Genomic DNA, 21660 nt, shown 5'->3' with positions numbered 1-21660 from the left:
TCCGAGAGATTTCAGATTTGCCTCTCTCTATAAATATCCTTCTGGGGAGGGTTGCTGTTAGCTAGGACACCCTTGAATTTGGGGTTAATCAAATGCCACAGGCTAGATAAGTTATTGCACCCCATTCCCCCTGGTCACACATTGGCCATGCATCAGGCATGAGCAAGAAACTAGATCTGGCAAGGAAGGCATCTCTTTCCTCTTTCATCATAAGGCTGTAAAAATAAATAGATGATGAACCGACTGTGTTTATTCTTTTCAATTTGTAGAGATATAAGATCTAACAGAATGAAGTCATATAATATAAAAACAAAACAAAACAGAACAAAACCAAGAAGACTCTAAAAGAAGTCAAGAGATTACTGACAATGCTAGTATATTCTTTATAGTTTAGGCTCTAAACACAATAAATTTCTCATTTGGGAGGGATCTGAGTTACATACTGGGCATTTGACACTAAAATGTACTAATGCATATGAAAATTATAATGGTGCCACTGTGTAAGAACTGTGTTTTTAGTTTAAAATCTAGTCATGGGGGGGTGCCTGAGTGGCTCAGTGGGTTAAAGCCTCTGCCTTTGGCTTGGGTCATGATCCCGGGGTCCTGAGATCCAGCCCCGCATCCAGCTCTCTGCTCAGCAGGGAGCCTGCTTCTTCCTCTCTGCCTGTCTCTCTGCCTATTTGTGATCTCTGTCTGTCAAATAAATAAATAAAGTCTTAAAAAATAAACATAAAAATAAAAATCTAGTCATAGGTACCTGGGTGGCTCATTTGGTTAAGTGTCTGCCTTTGGCTCAGGTCATGATTCTGAGGTCTTGGGACTGAGTCTGATATCAGGCTCCCTGCTCAGCAGGGAGTCTGCTTCTTCCTCTCCCTCTGCTGCTCCTGCTATGTCAAACAAATAAATAAAATATTTTAAAAAATCGAATAAAGTAAAATAAAATAAAATCTAGTCATATTTTTTTTTCTTGGTAAAGGAATAATCTATTGATTAGAGAAAATAACAAAGCCAGAGAGAAAACATTGAATGCCTAAGACACGGAGTTGAAGAAGTTGAAGGAAGGGAGAGAAAGAAAGAAGAAGAAAGGGAGGGAGGGAGAGATAGAGAAAGAGAGACAGGAAGAAACAGAAGAGAGCTATAAGAGCAAAATGAAGGAGAGAGAGAAAGTACGTGCATATTACTGTATGAAGCATTTAGGTTAACATGGCAAAGAGCTAGCCCAAATTTTGCAGAGCATAAAGAACAAACAAAATAAAAAGCCTTTAGAGAAAGTACTGAAAAAATTTCAGAACCACTTTCAGGCAGAACTGTAAGAACATTCTGCAAATAACAGTAAGGACCGTGAAAAAATTAAGTGTCAGCCCAGCACAGAACTGTGGTACCAGTCGTCTATGCAACAATGAAAATCTGCATATCTAGGAGAAAGATAAATCTATTAATATTCTAAACAGAAACTAAAATAATTTCCATTATTTATGAGTTATACATCATGAAGTATACAATTTATAGTTTGTTGCTTGTGCTTGAATTAACTCTACAGTAATTTGCATATGATTCTCATGGCAGAGTATGGATTCAATCATTGTCAACACATTCTTGGGTTGGTTTAGTAAATTTATGAATTAAATATCCCTGGCTGGTATTGATACATACGTATGCTGGAGTTGATATATACATATGCTGAGGATTAGTGGCCCATATCTATTACCTACACAAGTCGGGGCGCCAGAATTTAGGAACTCCTGCAAAACGATTTTTTAAAAATTATTTCTATCAGTTGAGCTTTATGTCATTACACCACTACACACCAAATCATGTCACCCAGTAGTAATTCTGAGTCCTCCTCCTTCTTCCTTGCCCAAGTTCAGCTCCCTCACGGGTTGATTTAAATACTGAGTTCCAAGGTACCTGGGTGGCTCAGTTGTTAAGCATCTGCCTTTGGCCCAGGTCATGATCCCTGGGTCCTGGGATCGAACTCTTTAATGAGAGGGAAGCCTACTTCTCCCTCTGCCTCTACCTGCTGCTCCCTCTACTTGTGCTTGCTCTCTCTGTGTCAAATGAATAAATAAATTAAATATTTAAATAAATAAATAAATAAATAAATGGAAATAGATACATACATATATACTGAGTTCCTATTACCAAAAATGAAAGTCAGTTATTGCCTACTATATAAAGCTACCCTGGGTTTTCTACAACCCCTCCCTCCTAACCTACCTTCCCAACTCCCTTATCCACCTCACCACTGTACTGGAATTAACCACTCATTTCTATAACGGCTCACATTTATAACTTAGATGCATATAATAATGTTCCACATTTTGCATTGTGCTTATATAATTTCAAATATGTTTGAGTGTGAACTCCTTATGTATGTCCAATATCTAACACACAACCTGACAGGCAGTACAGGTTGACGCATATTTGCTTAAATTACACAAATTTAGTAATTTACTGACTAGTGGTATTGCGATTTTCTAATAGAAAGATTCAGGGGGCACCTGGGTGGCTCAGAGGGTTAAGCCTCTGCCTTCAGCTCAGGTAATGGTCTCAAGGTCCTAGGATCAAGTTCCACATCAGGTTCTCTGCTCAGCAGGGAGCCTGCTTCCCCCTTTCTCTCTGCCTGTCTCTCTGCCTACTTGTGATCTCTCTCTCTGTCAAATAAATAAATAAAATCTTTAGAAAAAAAATAGAAAGATTCAGTTAAACTTTCTATTGTACATCTCAGCAGTTAAACACTCCTCAACAAACATTATGCACATTTTCTACTTACTGTATCAGTTCATCTGCTATCCAATTATCACCCTTTTAAGCTGCACACACCTGGAATTAAGTTGGTATTGGATTACTGTGACAATTACAAACTCTTCTCCGTAGTACATTATGAGCAACTGAGGAAATTACAGTCTGTTCTCAATACTTTGTTTCCTGTGGAGAATTTCTGAAAAAACTGACAATTTGGAAACTAAAATTCCCTGTTGAGAGTTCAACCACAAAACCAACAAATATTGCGAGATCCGCAATCTGCCCCATGTGCACTGATCTTAAAATTAACACGTAAGAGACCATTTTATCACCACTGTTCTTATTGAACTCTATGGCAAAGTTTCTCAAAGTGCGATTATCGTTGATATCTAAATCTGATTCATCATAAGGGTTTCTTGTTAAAAATGTTAAAAATGTAGATGCCCAGGGCACCTGGGTGGCTCAGTTGGTTAAGCGACTGCCTTCAGGTTAGGTCATGATCCTGGAATCCCAGGATATTTATATATATATATATATCCTCGGACCCTCCCCCTTCTCTTGCTCTCTCATTCTCTCTCTCTCTGTAAAAAAAAAAAAAAAAAAAAAAAAAAAAAAAAAAAATACACACACACACACACACACACACACACACACACATATACCCCCATTACCCCCATATCCTAATCCAAGTGCTACTCATGTTCTGCCAGGCAGGAATCAGAAAGACTGCTTTCCTTATTATTGTAACAGTTACTCCACATAATCACGATAAGCCGTACATGACTCCTGCTTTAGGTAGAGAAGAGAGCAAATATATCTGACAGCTACCACAGATATGAGTGCCTCCTCCTGAAGATGGAGCCACATGAAGAGGGTCCCTCCCACTGCTCCACTCTTGGTATCATTTGAACTCTAACTCTGAGCTTCTCACACGGGCTACACTTAATAATTAAGTCTGTAGGTACCGTTTCTCTTTACTGTGACAAAGTCAAGTCTGGGAAAAACTTAGCTAGATTCTAAGCAAAAATCCCTTAAAAAAACAAACAAACAAAAAAGGATCGAGTTCCATTTTTAATGAAACACAGTATTTTTATTCTATAATTATCCAATATCACTATACATAGTATGCTATAAAGAATATACAGTTGGGAAGACATAGATGATTCTATGTCAACCTTCTGGTTGTTGTTAAATAGACCAAATCAACAAGGCTCATTTCAAAAAGGCAGGGGGCTCATCCCTCGCTACTTTACTCCACTTACGAGAGCAGCATCCCGTGGCTACCCTACGGCATTTCTCTCAGTGTTATTGTGTCATCTTTGTAATAATAATACCCAAGTGACAAGGCATAAATTATTACAGTAAAAGAGCTACTAATCTTTTCTGCTATTACCCTCCAAAGATGATGGAAGTCTGGATCACTTCATTCATTTCTCTTCCTTTGGTCTTTATGTTTGACCCTGAAGTAGGAAAAAAAAAAGAAATTCTTGGGCATTTGTGATGCCTAATCAGACAAAAGAGGGTGAAAGGAAATAGTGGGAAAGAACAAGAGTTGGAAAACATTTCTCAGAGATTGGGAAGGGTGTGATTTGAAAAGAGATATTTTGGGAGAAGCGCATAGATGATTCTAGAGAGAAACTTGTAAGACTTTAAAAAATATTACTTTGGGGGCTTATGTGTTTCGTTCATTGTCTCCAAGAACAGAAAGTAAAGGATTTGAATACTATGAAATTCCTCTTATCACATCAAATATTTTCTTTTAACTGCAATTCTGCCCTGGAATTTAAACACGTAGGTCACAGCTTCACACACTTCATAACTCTGTGGTTAAAAATCTTGTGAGAAGTCAAGGAAGTGATGCGTGAAGCGTCCTCAGTACTTTGCTCTGCCCAAGCAAAGCACAAGTAAAAATCAACAATGCCATCTATTAAATTTTATTTTTCTTCGATTTTCCTCATCTCCCATCATCTGACTTAAAGTATGTTTCTGCTACATCATTCTTACAAATCCTCACAACAATGAAGGGATGGGGGTCTTGTTGTTTATTTTATAATTCATTGGTTTCACTTCAATAAGCATAACTGGCAACTGATTATCTGTGATTATCTTCTGCTTTCAGCCAGTGTTTGTGAATATTTTCTTGGGAACCGTTCATCTTTGACAGCCCACCCTGCCTCCCTCTGGCCTCCCTTCCATTCACAAAGGCACATAATCGGTTGTAGAGAGGAGCAGACCTGAAATTTAATTTTGACATTTTGGTGTGTGTGTGTACAGACATTGAGGTGAAATTTTTGCTTGCCAGGAGACAGGAAAATTACAAATTTGACTGATTTTGTTTTGATTTGCATGATTTGTTTTCTTTAACAACGAATAAATTGTATTTTAAATTGTTTTGACAAATGGCATATATGTTTGGTGTTTTCCACATCTCTTTCTTTGTCAACCTTTGTGGAATCTTTAATAAATATTTATTACACTTGTTAAGTTTATCTTGAATCTGTTGGAGTGTGAGAATGAGATTTTAAATACTCTATCACATAAATAAGCAAAATAAAAAAATAAAATAACAACATATTAATAGCATAAATTCCAACCAGGGAACCATTGAAAACAGAGCTGAAAACCTCTTAGAAATATATCACTGTATATATATCACTGTAAATATATCACTTAGAAATATATCACTGTATATATATCATCTACAATTTATGTAGCAAAATGTTTTATACTTGCATAATTTTAAAAGATATTTGAAAAAGCTTTTATCTCTAATACATTTGTTTATTTAGTGATCATATTTTCAGTTTACTGTTCCAGTTTTGTTTAAGAAATATGAAAATCTTCTTAAGAAAAAAAAAATCATCCCAGATAAATGAAGAAATATATGGGAAATACCACTCTGCATTTCTGATTCAACTAGGAAAAAAAGGAGTGGGGCCTTATAAGCCGTGCTCCAAAGCTCTTCATTTCCACTAAAATATAAACTCCCTTGGATGTTCTTTATCCAATAATTGAGTAATTGTGATGTCCTTCTTCCGGGACTGAATTAACATATGTCTTAAGTTATAGCCCATTCAACAGCATCTTTTTATCTCCTTGAAAGTGACATCATGAGAATGAATAGTCCGTGTGATGCTATGTGCCTTTCTAGAGCTTTTCACCAACAGCCTGTTTCATTTGGGAGCTTGCTTAACTCTGTTAACATGCTTTATGTGTCAGAAAGCATTTTAAGCACTGTCAAAAGTCAAATGCTTAATGGGCAGGCACCCCTCCCCTCTACCATAGTGACTCCTACTCTGGCTTCATAGTCAGGGAGACTTACTTTTGGACCCCAGCTCTCCAATGTTGTAAGTTACCCACGACAGATGACTGAACTTTACTTCTACTTTTTTTTTTTTTCCTTAAAGATTTTTATTTATTTGACAGACAGTAGGCAGAGAGGCAGGCAGAGAGAGGGATGAGGAAGAGGCAGGCTCCCTGCTGAGCAGAGAGCCCGACGTGAGGCTTGATCTCAGGACCCTGGGACCATGACCTGAGCCGAAGGCAGAGGCTTTAACCACTGAGCCACCCAGGTGCCCCTGAACTTCACTTCTACTTTCTTTTCCTCAACATATAGAAAACAAGAGTAGTCCCCTTTTGGGTGTATGGAGAGAATTAATGATGAATAATTCCAAAATACTTTCCACACAGAAATCAGAAAATATTAAATGATGAATGAAACTTTTAATATCATATCTCTCTTCCTATGTTTACTCTATTATCCCTTACCTCACGAGTTCTCAACTGTTTCCCATTCTTATTATTCCTAAGCCAGAACAAAAGCCATAGTCTCCAATGCCTTTGTCCTTATATCTCTCTTTTTTCTTTAAAGATTTATTTATTGTGTTTTAGATAGAGCATGAGTGGAGAGGCAGAGGGAAAGGGAGAGAGACTCTTAAGCTAATTTTGTGCTGAATGGGGAGCCTCACCTGAGACTCAGTCCCAGGACCATGAGATCACAAGTGAAGCTAAAACCAACTGTGAGTCACTCTACCAACGGTACAACCAAGGTGCTCCAGTCCCTATCTCTTTCACACCAAAATTATTATTTTACAGCTGCTAAGAACAATCTTCCACTGCTATTGAAAATTACCTTGTGCCATTTTTCAGAAGCTAGAGTAGTTTCCAAGAGTGTCAGGGTAATCATACTGGGCTAGAACTTGGAGGACTTATACTCGTTATTTTAAAAATTCTTGTTCTTTATTTGGTCATAATGTAGTTTTTGCAGAAACTGTCCACCTTGTTCAAGGACACTATTTAGTCTTCCTTTGTACTTTACCTCAAAGCTATAATATCGATCACTTGCACAAAACACCCGAAATTCTACTCCTTCAAGAAACTTTTCTAGAATTGCCATTTCCATTCCATTATCACTTATTCCAACTTCATTTACTCAAATTCTGTAAGAGTTAGAGATAATTCTAAGAACTGGAGAAACCTGCAAACTTATAGTTAAATTAACTCCCACCATAATATTAGTAGGTATCTGACAGAGTTTTGACTTTTATGTACTTTAAGCTAGAAAATTCTAACTAGAAACTTCCTAGTTTTCTGCTTTTTTTTTTTCTTTTTACTTTTCTGTTTTCCCAGAAGAAAACTAGGATTTACCTTTAGGCCAAACCTTTTCTTAGTTCTACAAAGAACAAATAGAATGTGTACTTCAGTTATGCAAATATGCAGTATAGAACTTCACCACTGATGGACAGGCAGAATTTTGTAACAAGACATTTTGGTTTGGCAAGGTCTGCCTAAGTCTTAGCCAATACTGATTGTTAAAGTTAGATTGAACTTCTCTTCTAGTTACTTATTTCGTCTGAAAGTTCATAAAAGAGAAAAAAAAACACAATAATTTTCTGGCAGTAACGTAGAGGCTATTAACATGATTAAGTAAGTTCAAGGTATGAAGAGTCCTTGACTAATGCCGAATGGTCATAAGAATAAAGGTGCCCCTAAGAGAAAAATCACCATCATGATCAGGAAAATTCTGTGTCCAAACCAATAGTAGACCGAGGGAGAATGATGTTATTTTAGGCCTAGAATGCGGCTGACTCTAGACACTCTGCCAATCAACTGCAGTGGGCATGCCCCGGGCAAAATAGCTGAGTGTACGTGTGTGATTTAATAGAGCCATAACCATGTGGTCATAGCCTTTGAGGCCCAGGCAGTTTTCTAAATGATGCACACACTAAGGTAGCCCTGTAATTTGTCACCCAACAAGAACACTTTTGAAAGTAAAAATGGGTGCTACTAATAATTTTACTCTGACATCAGGCATAACCCTAAACCCAAGTGGATTATTGCTTTGCACCACAAGGAGAAACCCTGGCCTTAGAGAGTCCGCAGAGACCTGCTGTGCAAGGCCAGGTCATCCTGGGACGAAGACATTGCCACAGCCTGTCCATCACTCCCCGCAGAAGTAGCCGCACGGGCTACCGACTCATGACGCGTGTGAATCACACAGAAAGGACTGGACATCCCAGTCCATTGGCACATGAAGACTTGTTTTCTTATCATCTCAAAACAGCAAGTAAGAATCATCGGATTTTGTAGGTCTGGATTTTTGAAACCTGGTACTTAAGGGGAGTCTATGGAAACCTGTAATTTTCACTCCTGACAATATTCACTCTGTCCTAGCTCACATTTTACTCATCCTAAAATTCTCACAATCCCAGCCTTTATCCATTATCTATATTTTCTTTGCTCTTCAAAATTCTCACCCAGGAAGCATCGTGTATGGAGAGCATTCATAATTATTTTTCTGTAAGCAATTATTTTACTTAATTGAACTGGGATATTTCCCTACTCAGTTGCATAATTATTAATTTAATAGCTACTCTTGTTTATTGTTTGATCCAAAAAATTTCACTTAGTAGTATGTATTCATAGATATTAATAAAAGCATCACCTTGGAAATATAAATAAGACTATCATTCAAAACAGACTGAATAATAAAAATTAGATAATTATTTCTTAAATATATTCAATATCTCATATAATATCTAAAGTTTGATACTTAATCAAAGATTGTATGTTACGGAACAATTTAATCAGTGGCAGCAAAAACCAGAAATATTCCTGACAAATTAATGAGCGCATGATTGCACATATTGATAAAAATGTATATCATAACTAATCCTTCTAAACTTTGAATTTAAACATTGGCCTTCTAAAATATGAAACCTAGATTTTTTCCATGAAACGCACAGTTTAAACATTTACATAAAATTACTATGCTGGACACCCGAAAGCTTGCACAAATTCTGTGTGTTTCCAGTTAAGTGAATACAGGGGTACTACATGAAGGCCACTGCAGCTCTAAAGGAAACATTCAGTGTTCTCATTTGTAGACAGTTGTGATTCTGGGAGGTGCCTAACTGGTTCCGTCTCTAGAGCATGAGACTCTTGATCTTGGGGTTGTGAGTTCAAGCCCCATGTTGGGCACAGAAATTTAAGTTGTTTTTTTTTTTTTCTGATTATAATCATGTAATGGATAATAAAAATAGTTTAAATATTTCTCTATTTGATGTTGGAAATATTTTAATCAAGGCAAAAAAATTACTGGAGGGTTGGTTTTGAATCATGTCTTATTGTCGTTTATTTTCAAAGTACACTTTTCCTTGTGTATTAATTTATTATTATTGTTATTATTGATTGATTTTGCTTTTTAAAGTGGTCCTTTGGGGATGACCTCAAAAGTTAAAACAGTAGCTCACATCGTCAATACAACTGTAATTCCATCTTTCCATACTACCAATTCCTTGTTTAGTGTCTAAGTTTACTCAGCAAAAAGTTATATTTAGAGTCTTTTATATACCATCTGAAAATACCATTGTCCCCTTTTAAAGCCCAGCACTTTGAAAACAACATTATGAATTACAATCTGAAATCCTCTATAATAAATGGCCTAAAATACCATAACATCCTATAACTCTCTGGTCATTTCGAAATTCAGTAACACTGAATACTTTGTCAAATAAAGAGAAATTTAATTCTATATATCTCTCCACTTTTTATCACAATAAATCAGTTTGTGATAAAAAAGTCATTCAGACATTGTAATCAAGGAGTGAGACCATCAGTATAATTATGAGGCTATCTCCCAAACAATTATTTATACCAATGGCTGAAAAATAAGCTATCTCCTATCACCTGGATAAGAAAAATACGTAGGTATACTGAAAAGGTTATACTTACTGAGAAGATAGTTAATTTGTGAGATTAACATCACTAAGAGCCCGAGTTAAACTTCAGGTCCAACCTCCTTTTTTTTTTTTTTAATTACAATTTTTCTTTTTTTTATTAATTTTTTATTTTTTATAAACATATATTTTTATCCCCAGGGGTACAGGTCTGTGAATCACCAGGTTTACACACTTCACAGCACTCACCAAAGCACATACCCTCCCCAATGTCCATAATCCCACCCCCTTCTCCCAAACTCCCTCCCTCCAGCAACCCTCAACCTCCTTTTTATTTATAGTTCTAAGTCTAGATTCAGAATGAAAAGAATACATGCTCTGAGAGAAATGTTTTTTTTTTTTTAATTTTTTTAAGTTGCTTGAAAAAAGAGAGGGAGAAAGAGAAGGAGTCATCATTTGACTACTGGAAAAGCCGTTCAGTTCACTTGCTGAAGTATTTTAAATTGTTTTTAACTTTGTCACCACATCACGAGGTATCTGTTTAGTAAGGCAATGTACTAAAAGCACTGGGAGACAATTCTTCCTCATCTCTCACAGCCCTTCAGGTCTTGCCCAGAAAGCACTAAATGGCCTTTCTCCAAGACTATATTTTCAAGAATGTATATATAACAAATAACTTTGAAAAGATGAGATAGTGTCTTCTTCCAAAGTAAAGGTCAGGCATGCTTCCTACCCACTAAAACATAGGTAACGTCTCCCTCCTAAACAAACGACTGGTATTATCAGGCTTCCTCTCAATAAATGCAACCCATGGAAAGTGCTGGCACCCATCTGGGTCTCTTTTGTCCATACAGCACATCGGGCAGTGGGAACTGAGTCAAATATGCAGACGTTCATGCTGCTTGCTGTGCTGGGAGCAGTAATGTCCCTTTTCTCTGACCAGTCATCTCAAGTCTTCTAACATCCATGAAACTGTGAAAGACTAACAGTTCTTGTCTTTTCTTCTCTTCTTTTTTTTTTTTTTAAGATTTTATTTATTTATTTATTTATTTATCAGAGAGAGAGAGAGGGAGAAAGAAAGCAGAAGCAGGGGGAACAGCAGACCGAGGGAGAAACAGGCTCCTCGCTGAGCAAGGAGCCCAATGCAGGACTCAATCCCAGGACCCTGGGATCATGACCTGAGCCAAAGGCAGACACCTAACCTACTGAGCCACCCAGGAGTGCCAAGACTAACAGTCCTTGAAGGTTGCCATAAAACAACAACAATAAGAAACAACAACATGCTTTAACAGGTGTGACTAGGCATTAAACATCTACTCTAAAGTGTTACACTGATACAAGCTCTATAGAAAATCCCCTTTATGCAATCTCTATGGGAAATGCAGGAGTAGAAAAGATATGCTTTTATCAGAGTAATTTCATATGTTATTCCTATTGACTAAATGTCAGTAGACATGGACTATGTGGTGCCTCATGAACAATGAAATATATACAGATGGTACTTTTTATGACAGTGGTTTCTCTCTTTTTAGAGTTAAACAGGAAGGATCCTTATATACATATAGATTATGCTAAAAGTGTACCAAAATAATCCATTTATATTTCAAGCGCATGCTTGAATGGCATAACTGTGACGTATATTCACAAAGTCAATGTTGTTAGAAGCGCAGAACATTAAATTCAAAATCTTTATTATTGAGATCACTCTGTAGTCCCTATTTTTCTGTTATCCGTTCATATGGTGGCCTTTCCAGGTACTTCCCCAATCATTGCATTGGATCCTAGGTCTTATAACTTGATATAATATGCAAGTTGTAGGGGTTCATCAATGTTAGCCATAGAGAGAGCACTGTTTCCCAAAGAATCCAACTAGTATTTTACAGGGAAAAAAATGTCTAAACGTATGTGCACATATGCATACATGCACATACAATGAACTATATTGTGAAGTTTGGAACAAATGCATTTAAGATGATGAAAATAAAATCTGGGTATGTGATATATCACACTACATTATTAGTCATATGAGTGGACACACCTGTGCTTAAGTAGTTTCATGTGGGTCATTGTTTAAAGAGCTGGAATTAGAATCAAAGCCTCCCAACTCTTTACCCTAGCTTTTAAGTAACTATATTGGGCTACAGTCACATAATCCAAAGAAATGGATAGAAGAAACAGAATGGTGGAAAAATAATTAGAGGGAGGGCAGAAAAATGGCAACAGGAGGAAGAGGAAGGAGAGAAGGAGAAAAATAAAAAAGAAAAAAAACGGTAAGTGATTATCAAATCTTCATGCTGTCCACGCTATTTTTGAAATGCTGTTTTTTAGGATTCACATATTGATTTAAAGATAGTTGAATTTCATTCAAGGTCCTGCCAATTCAATTAAAGTAAACACATTAAACCTTTATGGCACAGCTATTATGAGCAACTAGTATGCTAGAAGCAAGAAATAAATTGTAAAGGAGAGAGAAGAACTTACAACAGGCATTAACTGTTTGATAAGGACTTTAGTATATAGTGTTATTCGTTCAGATTCCATGCCAATTTTCCTTTTAAAGGTATTGCTATCTAATCATATCTAAGATGACTATTTTAAACACAGCATCTTTTTTTGAGAAAAACTATGACACTAGAGATATGTATAAGAATCAAGGTGTGCAATAAAATAATCAGGTTTTTCCTAAAAAGGCTTTTAGAAAAAGTGAGAATGGCTCCTTCTGCTACAGAAAGAGCAGGTAGCTAATGATGCTTTGATTAGCATCAAGGTTAGGCCATTTGACAGCAGAATGGATTGGAAACAAGATCTTGACTTAGAGTACTTGAATACACTGCAAGTTTCTCAGGCATGTAAGTGAGGCAGGAGTCAAGAGGAAGCATTCAGTTTTGCATAAAGGTTGGGTTGATGATATGAGCATTGACTCTCAACTGAAAAAGAATTACTCTGATATCAAAAGCTCAAATTTTAGGAGTAAATTGCACATGAAAATAGCCTTCTCAAAAAAACCCACACAACTAACTAAATAAATAAATAAATAAGTAAAACTACCTGACTCATGAGTCAAATAGAGAATAGATAGAATGTTGAGCCAAGGAAACATCTTTGAAACTCCTTAGTATAACTTTATGATATAATTTATCTTTTTATTGGGTGCAAAGGATTATATACATGAATCAAAATATCATCTTAGTTTTCTGTTAGTTTATTTCTTCTTAAGATTCTATTAGTTTAGGAGAAATTCTGGATAGACAAATTATTTTTGCAATGCAATTAAATCTATTTTAATAAGCTATCATGCTATCTCTTCTTGTTTTTTTCTTGTTGTTCTTTATTTTACTACTCCAAAACCGAGCTCTACATATAATTTCAAAATAAAAAAAGAAATTCTATCGCCATTGCCTTGACTTTTTATCTGCAACTCTTCCCTGAGTCGCCTTCTTGCAAGCCTATCTTGCAGATTTGGGACTTGAATCTCCACAATCATGGGAAATCAATTCCTTAAAATAAAATTATCTCTCTCTTTGTTTCTCCATAAATACATATGCATATATAGGCATATGTATACACACACACACACACACACACACACACACACACACACATATCCTGTTGGTTTTGTTTATTTGGAGAACCCTAATAGAATGCCAATCAGATCAAGCCAGGCATATAAATAAGGCATAGATCAATCTGTTTTTGAAATCTATTGGCTGTACCCATTCCTTACTTTTTCTTTAAGGTCTAAAGAAAATCATTTAAACCATTTTGACAAAGGTCACCTCTGGCTCACTGACAAAATGAGAAGGGGCTTTTACAGTCATTATTTAACTGACCTGTGAATTTCAACCCTTGTTTATCATTTCTTACTCTCAAAATTTTCAGCTTATTTTCCATTGCACTATTTTAATGTTTGTGTTTTGCTTTTTATTATATAGATCTACCTAATTCTTCTTCACTTGCTCTTCCGTTCAAAGTCAAGGTTCAGTGAGAGACTATGGACTCTGAAAAATAATCTGAGGGGTTTGAAGGGGTGGGGGTGGGAGGTTGGGGGTACCAGGTGGTAGATATTGGGGAGGGCACGGATTGCATGGAGCACTGGGTGTGGTGCAGAAACAATGAATACTGTTAGGCTGAAAATAAATTTAAAATTTTTTTTTAAAAAAGTGAAGGTTCACATAACTTCTCTGCAGTTTTTCCCAGAGTGTTACCTATTTGTGTGATTTTGATTATCACCTGTATACCACTTACTCTATACCTGTATCTCTATCACAGGCTTCTTTTGCGAACTCTAGATTAATTTATCTAAATATCTGTGAGATACTTCACCTGGGTACACCTACGGAGGGCTGCCAGAGTGGCTCAGTTGGTTAAGTGCCGAGCTCTTGATTTTGGCTCAGCTCAATGGTTGCAGGACCCCGGGAGTGAGCCCTGCACCAGGCTCTGTGCTCAGCGGGGAGTCGTCTTCAAGACTCTCTCTCTTTCTCTCTCTTCCTCTTTTTCTCTTCTCTCCCTACTGTCTCTCTCTAAAATAAGTAAGTCTTAAAAAATAAATAAAAGTAACTGTGGATGTACCATGTCTAACAGCGATCATTTGTCTCTTACTCTAATGCCAGTTCTATACTGGATATTAGGAGAACAAAGTCAGAAATCGGAGTCACTTATTTTACTTCTCCCACTATTTCATTCTCTGCATGCAGTTATCCGTTAATGACTTGTCTCATCCTTTCTATTCCCATGACTGACAGATCTTGAAATATTTCAAAATATGTCCATCTTTCAAATGTTCAATTCTAATATCCCATTCTCTTCATTACTCCCTGGTCAGACCTACTGTAACCTTCACCTTTATGCTCTCCCTGTCTCCATGTCAGTCCCCCCACCTCCAATGGGTCTTTCAAGTGGCACTTTTAGGATACATTTTACAACTGCAACTCTGTCCATGTAAATTCTCAGTCAAGACATCTTTGTGGATCATGAGACCTTTAAGAACAAACAAAACTATAATATACCACACAAAGCTATAGTTAATAATACTTTGTTGACTATTTGATAGTTGCTAAGAGTGTAAATCTTTTTTTTTTTTTTAATTTACTTACTTTAGAAGGAGAGAGAGTGAGTGAGCATGAAGAGGAACAGAAGGAAAGGAAAATAGAGAGAGAATCTCTCTGGTCTGCCCAGTGAGGGGCTTGATCCTAGGACCCTGAGATCATGACTCGGAGCTGAAACCAAGAGTCAGACACTTAACCCACTGAGCCACCAAGATGCCCCTAAGACAGTAAATCTTAAAAGTCCTAACTACAAGAAAAAATTTTGTAATGATATATGACAACAGATATTAACTAGGTTTATTGCAGTGATCATCTTGCAATGTATACAAATATTGAATCATTATGTTGTACACCTGAAACTAATATAATGTTATTTGTCAACTATACCCCAACGTATAAACAAACGAATAAATAAATAAATATAACCTTGATATTAGAATTGAACCTAATATTTTCTGTATTTACCTACATGAAACAGTTGGCTTCATGTTCTCTGACTATATCGAAATATGGTTATCTAAGCCTCATCTAGAATTGTCAAGCCTCAGTGCTTACAAAACTTTCCCTCAGACTCTCTCTTCTGAAAAAATGGAGTGATCCTTCAAGATGCATCTCAAGTGCTCCCTCATCTGTGAAGGCTTTCTTAAACTCCTCCATCTTCTGGACGTAATCAGACTTGCCTTTGGCTCCACCACCCCAATAGGATCTCCACTATAGTACTTTCAACAGAATATTGAAATTATTATTAGCTCTTAATATCCTTAGAAGATAACAATCTGTGGTGTTTTCTGGTGCAATGGAGCTATACTTCCTTACTTAAAATCCTAGTTTCAGTGTTTATTGTCCGTGGAGCCCTGGGACAGTTACCTGACTCTTCTGTGTCTCAGTTTTCTGATATGTGAAATCGGGCTACTAGAAATCTTCTTCATATGTTGTTTTGAGGATTACATAATTTTATAAATGTAAAGCAATTAAAAGAGTGCCCAAGGTAGGTTAGCACTAAGTAAAGCTTACTGATTACAATTATAATCTAGCGACCTTCATAATTAGATTGATCCCTACCAGGCTTAACACTTTTTCAAATTGTAATGCATTCTTAATGCCTCCAGAATTTAGGGTTTATGTATGTTTCCATTTTTAATCTTTTTGCCATTTTAAACAATTTAAATGTAAGAATTAATGCTAACAGAGATCATCTGAAATGACAACTCAATTTCCTAAATTATTCTTTATGGATAACTGGGCAGCATTTTCTTAATACATAGCTTTTTAAAGTACTACTACACAGATATAGGCTCCCAGTTATACATGTTGGTGCAAGTATCCAGCTTACTCTGTGAGTATGTGTTTGTGTACACAGTGTGTGTGTGTGTGTGTGTGTGTGTGTGTGTGTGTGTGTGTGTCTTTAATAATAGGTGGACTTTTGGATGGCTCAGTGGTTAAGAGTCTGCCTTAGGCTCAGGCTGTGATCTCAGGGTCCTGGGATTGAGTCCCGTATCAGGTTCTCTGCTCAGCAGGGAACCTGCTTCCCTCTCTCTCTCTCTGCCTGCCTCTGCCTACTTGTGATCTTTCTCTCTGTCAAATACATAAATAAAATATTTAAAAAAATAATAAGAGGTGGACTTTTGTTTCCGTTCTAGAGGGAACTGGGAGCAATTGATAGCACCTGTAAAATTTGTGCTGATCAAATTAATTTCTGTGTTACTATGCACGTACATTTATCCAAGTATTGTTGAAAATCCAAAATGTCTATTTGAGGAAATTACTGGCTTTACCTCTGGAAGCTCTTATGATTATTTGTATATAAAGTAAAGTAATATTCCCTAGAAGCAACACCACAGTGTAGTCTTTCTTGAAGTAATGTCAACATTAACATCTGCTCCTTTTAAATAGAATAGCTGTTGATGCTAATGTCCACTAAGCTGTTCGGGATCCTGAGTCTACATTTCCACATGTATAAATTCTTTTAGATTTGAAGCTAGGGACATAGATTTTTTTCTTCTCAATAAGTGGAACTTTCAGTAATAGGAACTGTACAAATTATTTTTTCCCATAGATGCTGATGCTCTAAAATACCCGAGATTAAATTAAAGCTCAATTATGGAAGTTCAGTTTTATTTTACTAATCTACTGTGTATTTAACCAATCCACTACCACCACTAAGCTTGGCACTTTTGCATTTGCCTTCCTGCTTAGTCTAGAATTCTACATTATTTATGATATTTTATTTTTCTGAGGACTGTCCCAATGCCTTTCTAAAAAAGAAACAGAAGCATAAATATATTTATATATGTTTGCACACATACATACAATGACTTGAATTGGTCCCGATGTTATATTACTATTCCCACATCTTGACTCACCACGACAAACTTAATTAAACTTTAGTTTCCATGTGGAAAGGAAACTGTGGCTCCTACTGTTTCATTTGCATTAGGAACATGCATTGTGAGAGAGCCACAGGTTCTCGTTACGCTTACAAATGTGTGACTGAAAATAATGTTTTCATTTAATAATAGATTTTAGATCTACTCCTTTAAAGTCTATGTATAAAATGCTAATTCATCTTTGAAGTGAATTGGATGGATTCTATACTATATTAGCAATTACAAAGATATGATTCCAGAGAATCAAACAAAATTTGGATATGCAATTCCTAGGTGAAATGCGACTCTTTCTAAGATAGAATAAAAGTCGGTTTCATTAATTTTTCAACAATCTTTTCACTTCAGATTCAGGCAACTAAAGGCTATGAATCTGCTTCAATCAAAACCAGAGAGAATACTATCTCATTATACTCTTGCCAGGAACCTCAACATGATGTCTAGTTTCCATCATAAGCAGAGCTGAGAATATTAATACCCATGAGGCAGAGTTTCAGAGCTATGCTGCCTATCCATCTGTCTTAGATTCCAAAACTTGATCCTTATATTACATTAACTCATAAGAAACAAGTGTTCCAGAACATGATTATATTTCACGGTCATATAGAGGAGTCATATAAGCAAAAGCAATGTAGAGTAATGTCAGAGCTTCTAAGTTTTGGAGTGCTTTCTTCAAAATTTCCTGAGACCCTTCTTTTTCCCAGGTCTATTTATGGACAGCAATGCCGTCTGGGTGGGGTGTCACAGGCTTGACTAGAACTGCGTGGGACTTTGTGTCCACTTGTCCCCTCGAAGGCACTCTCTGACTTTCTACTTAATTTGGGGTTTATCAGATACTGTTGTCTCAGGGTCACATGACTAGATCCTGATTCCTAGAAGTGGTCTGTCATGGAAATCGCCTGTGCTAATGACATTGTGTAATTTTTACAAAATCACTATAAATTAGGCTGCCAAAATGGCACTCAAAGACTGACTTGGCATGACTCCAACTTTGTATAGAGATAGATATCCCACAGAAAATATTTGCCTGGGGCCCCATATACCTCAGGGAAACCCTGAATGTCTGTTCATTTTCAACAAAGGCTCTTTTGAAAACCTTTTCCACTCTATTATTCGGTATTCTGTAAATATATTTCTAAAAGGTACATTCAAAAAATATAGTGTAAATAACTTAAATCTTGATGGATTTGCTTCCTTTTACCTACCACTGGAATCATAAGACTCATCCTATTTCTTATTAGTTTAGGCTTCCAGAAAGCTCTGAGGACATTAATGTGCCATAGAGACACTCTTCTAGATCAGCTTCCTAGGACTTCTACTATAGTTTTCCATTTCTGTTTTTGGATTTATTCTAAACTCTCTTCAAGCATATATGTTCTGCTCCATTTTGCTTTGTTTTGTTTTCAAGCATATATGTTTTTATTAAAAGCATGACAAAATCTTTTAGATTTAAAGACAGTTAACTAACAAAATACTCATTTTTCTAGGAAAAAAAAAAAAACTGGTGGCAATGATAAATTATATCCATTCTAGGCGAGGGCCAAAAATCTTATGTAAGGAAAATAGCAGTAAAGTATAAATGTGCTGAAAGGAAGAGTTACCATCAGTTATTTTGTGGAACAAAATTTCTGTGAATTTACAGTAAGATTTAAAAGTGGCATGCTGTGTCAGAGACTGAGGTGTACGTACTTGGGTTCCAACACTTATTACTTTGGCCATACATAGCTTCATAAAGAGCTTGCAAAACATGTAATAAATGAATAATTTATAAAGTATAACAAGCCACGTCACATACTTCAAACCACATTTCAAATGGTATGTCATGTTTTTAAGGGGCAGGAAAAGGAAGGCATCCTGCTCATTCAAGGATATCAATAGTAGTTTAGAATATTTATGCCTGGTTTTTTTTTCCCCCTATGTCTCTTCTTGGTAAATAGTTTCAGAATGTCTGTGAGCAATAATGTGCTATAACACCACGTTTAATGACACTCAATATCTTAACGTTTTGTCTTTAGCAAAGAATGTTAAAATTAAAGAAAGAATTAGGAAAAAATATATATATATATTAATTTCATTAAAATAACCAGGGAGAATTGAGGTAAAGAATGATTAAATGATATTCCAAAGCTTACCCGGGCCACTGAGTCAGGAAGAGAAACCAGGTCTCTTGGATTTCAATCCCAGTGTTCTAGTCACTGGTTTGTTCAACTCCTGTGCAAAACATCCACACACAATACACAATGCATAATCCCCCTTGCTATCAAGTGGTTGTCAAAAGAAACGCCATTACCTTTCCCACATATTGAGGCTCGGAGCCCATGTATTCCTCCAGCACAAAAAATTGATTCCATACCCAGCCCCGTTTAACTCGTTGGAAATGTGGCCGGCGCCCTGGCAGGTGGATAACATTTTCTGTCGGTTCTGTGGCTAAAGTCTGTCGTGGCTGTGGTTGAAGGGGTGTTAGGAGACCTCCATCAAACAGGACCCAGAGAAGCAGGGATAAGCAGTTCCTTGTAAGCATTGGCAAAGGCTTTCCAACAGCAGAGTAATAAAAACTCCAGCACTTAATGTAGAAATGTGGAATCCAGGTTTGAGGTGTCTGTGGCCTCCACCACTTGACTTTCTGTTTTATTGCAGAAGTGATAATGCAGGCATTAATCCTTTTGATGAAAAGGCTTCTGTTGTATTACATCCCATCTAAAGGGACCTATAAAACAGATTAACAAAGATACATTAAATCAACAGAATGACATGATGATACTCATCAAAACTCTCATTGTGTCTGCCAATGTTTAAAGACGTAAAGAGGAAAGCCTGGAAAAAACTTTTAGGGATAATTGGTCACTGCTATGCACCCTGTAAACTTGGATGAACTAACTTTAGTTACAATGGAAAAAGCTTCCGCTATGATGAAGCAAAAGGTATATCATAAACAGAAGCAATATTTTTTCCAATGTAATCATCATTTTAAGGATACAACACAGATCACTATTTTTAACATGAACTAGATTAGAGGAGGGTTTCACGATGTCACCCTTGACATCTGGAGTTGAATGGTTGTTACTGGGGACCTATTCTGTGCTTTGGACTTTAAGCCACATTTCTCTCCTCTGTTCAGAAAGTGACAGTAGCATCCTCCCCTACTCCCAATTGTGACAATCAAAAACTTTTCCAGACATTGCCAAATAGCTCCTGGAAGAAGCAAAATAGGTCAACATGGACAATTGCACATTTAGAGAATAAAGAAAAGAAAACAATAAGGAAAAAAAAATTCCTTAAGATTAGAAAATAGAAAGAATCAGACCGTCCAGGAAAGAACAAGATAAATTACTAAACGTAAGCCAATGGCATTACTGAAACATAAATGACTGGTAAAATGTCAGATGGTTTTATAACTCTTTATAAGCTTTAACTTAAAAAGAATTGCTTCTCTAGTCTGGATACATGGGAATTATTTTTTCTAAGTTATGCAGCTTAGAGCAACCTTGAATCCCTACCAGACTGACAACCTCTTTTCTGCATTTAGGTTAAATTAGTTTTGAACTCTTCCTTACAACAAGAAATTCTTTTTTTTTTTTCCTTCACTTATCTAAGGTTTACTGAGTATCTACAAAATTCTTTATTATACAGTAGATAAGAAAATAATACACAACCCTTGACCCTCTTAAATCAGAAACAGAAAATATATTTAAAAAACAAATACAGGGGTCCCTGGGTGGTTCAGTCAGTTAAGTGGCTGCCTTCAGCTCAGTTCATAATTCCAGGGTCCTGGGATCAAGCCCCAGGTCTGGCTGCTTGCTTAGTGGGGAGTCTGCTTCTTCCTCTGCCCCTGCCCCTGCCCCTCCTCACTGATTGTGCTCAATCTTTCTCTTTCTGTCAAATAAATAAGTAAAATCTTTTTAAAAAATGATTAAATAACAAATACATAAATGTGACCAAATTTACCAATGCTGTGAAGGAAAAAAATAAAATAAAATAAAATAAAATAAAATAAAATAAAATAAGCCCAGACAGACTATCCTGATGGCAAAACTTAAGTTAGCAAAAGCCAGTTTTAGGTGACAATTGAGAACTAAAGGAACAGGAACAGCCTATACTCTGCGAGCAGCCAGCATGTGGCTCCAGCCAGCGTGGTTTTGTGCATTTGGCACTCAGGGTTCCAAGCCTACAGCCTAAAAGTGGAATTTTTCAAGAGCCAAAAGTGTTGGAGGCCAGAAATTATATATAATGTTTCCAAAACAAGAGAACTAACATCAAAATCAATATATGTTTAATCAAACATCTATGAAACATGGCGTCTTGTCAACT

The 21660-nt window shown here is 36.4% G+C and overlaps 1 protein-coding gene across 3 annotated transcripts in view; it reads right to left on the bottom strand.

Annotated features, from left to right (window-relative positions):
• The window catches only part of CDH12 (cadherin 12), a 998766-nt gene that overhangs the window by 241040 nt on the left and 736066 nt on the right, over window positions 1–21660 (bottom strand). For all 3 annotated transcript variants that reach the window (XM_082725875.1, XM_082725876.1, XM_082725877.1), the window contains one exon: window positions 19643–20059. In XM_082725875.1, the coding sequence (XP_082582001.1) occupies window positions 19643–19873 (231 nt within the window). In that variant the 5' untranslated portion in view covers window positions 19874–20059. The remainder of the gene's footprint in view (window positions 1–19642; window positions 20060–21660) is intronic.

The sequence above is a fragment of the Mustela nivalis genome (assembly GCF_964662115.1).
Source record: "Mustela nivalis genome assembly, chromosome: 3".
NCBI lineage: Eukaryota > Metazoa > Chordata > Mammalia > Carnivora > Mustelidae > Mustela > Mustela nivalis.
This window is presented reverse-complemented; position numbering and strand designations above follow the sequence as displayed.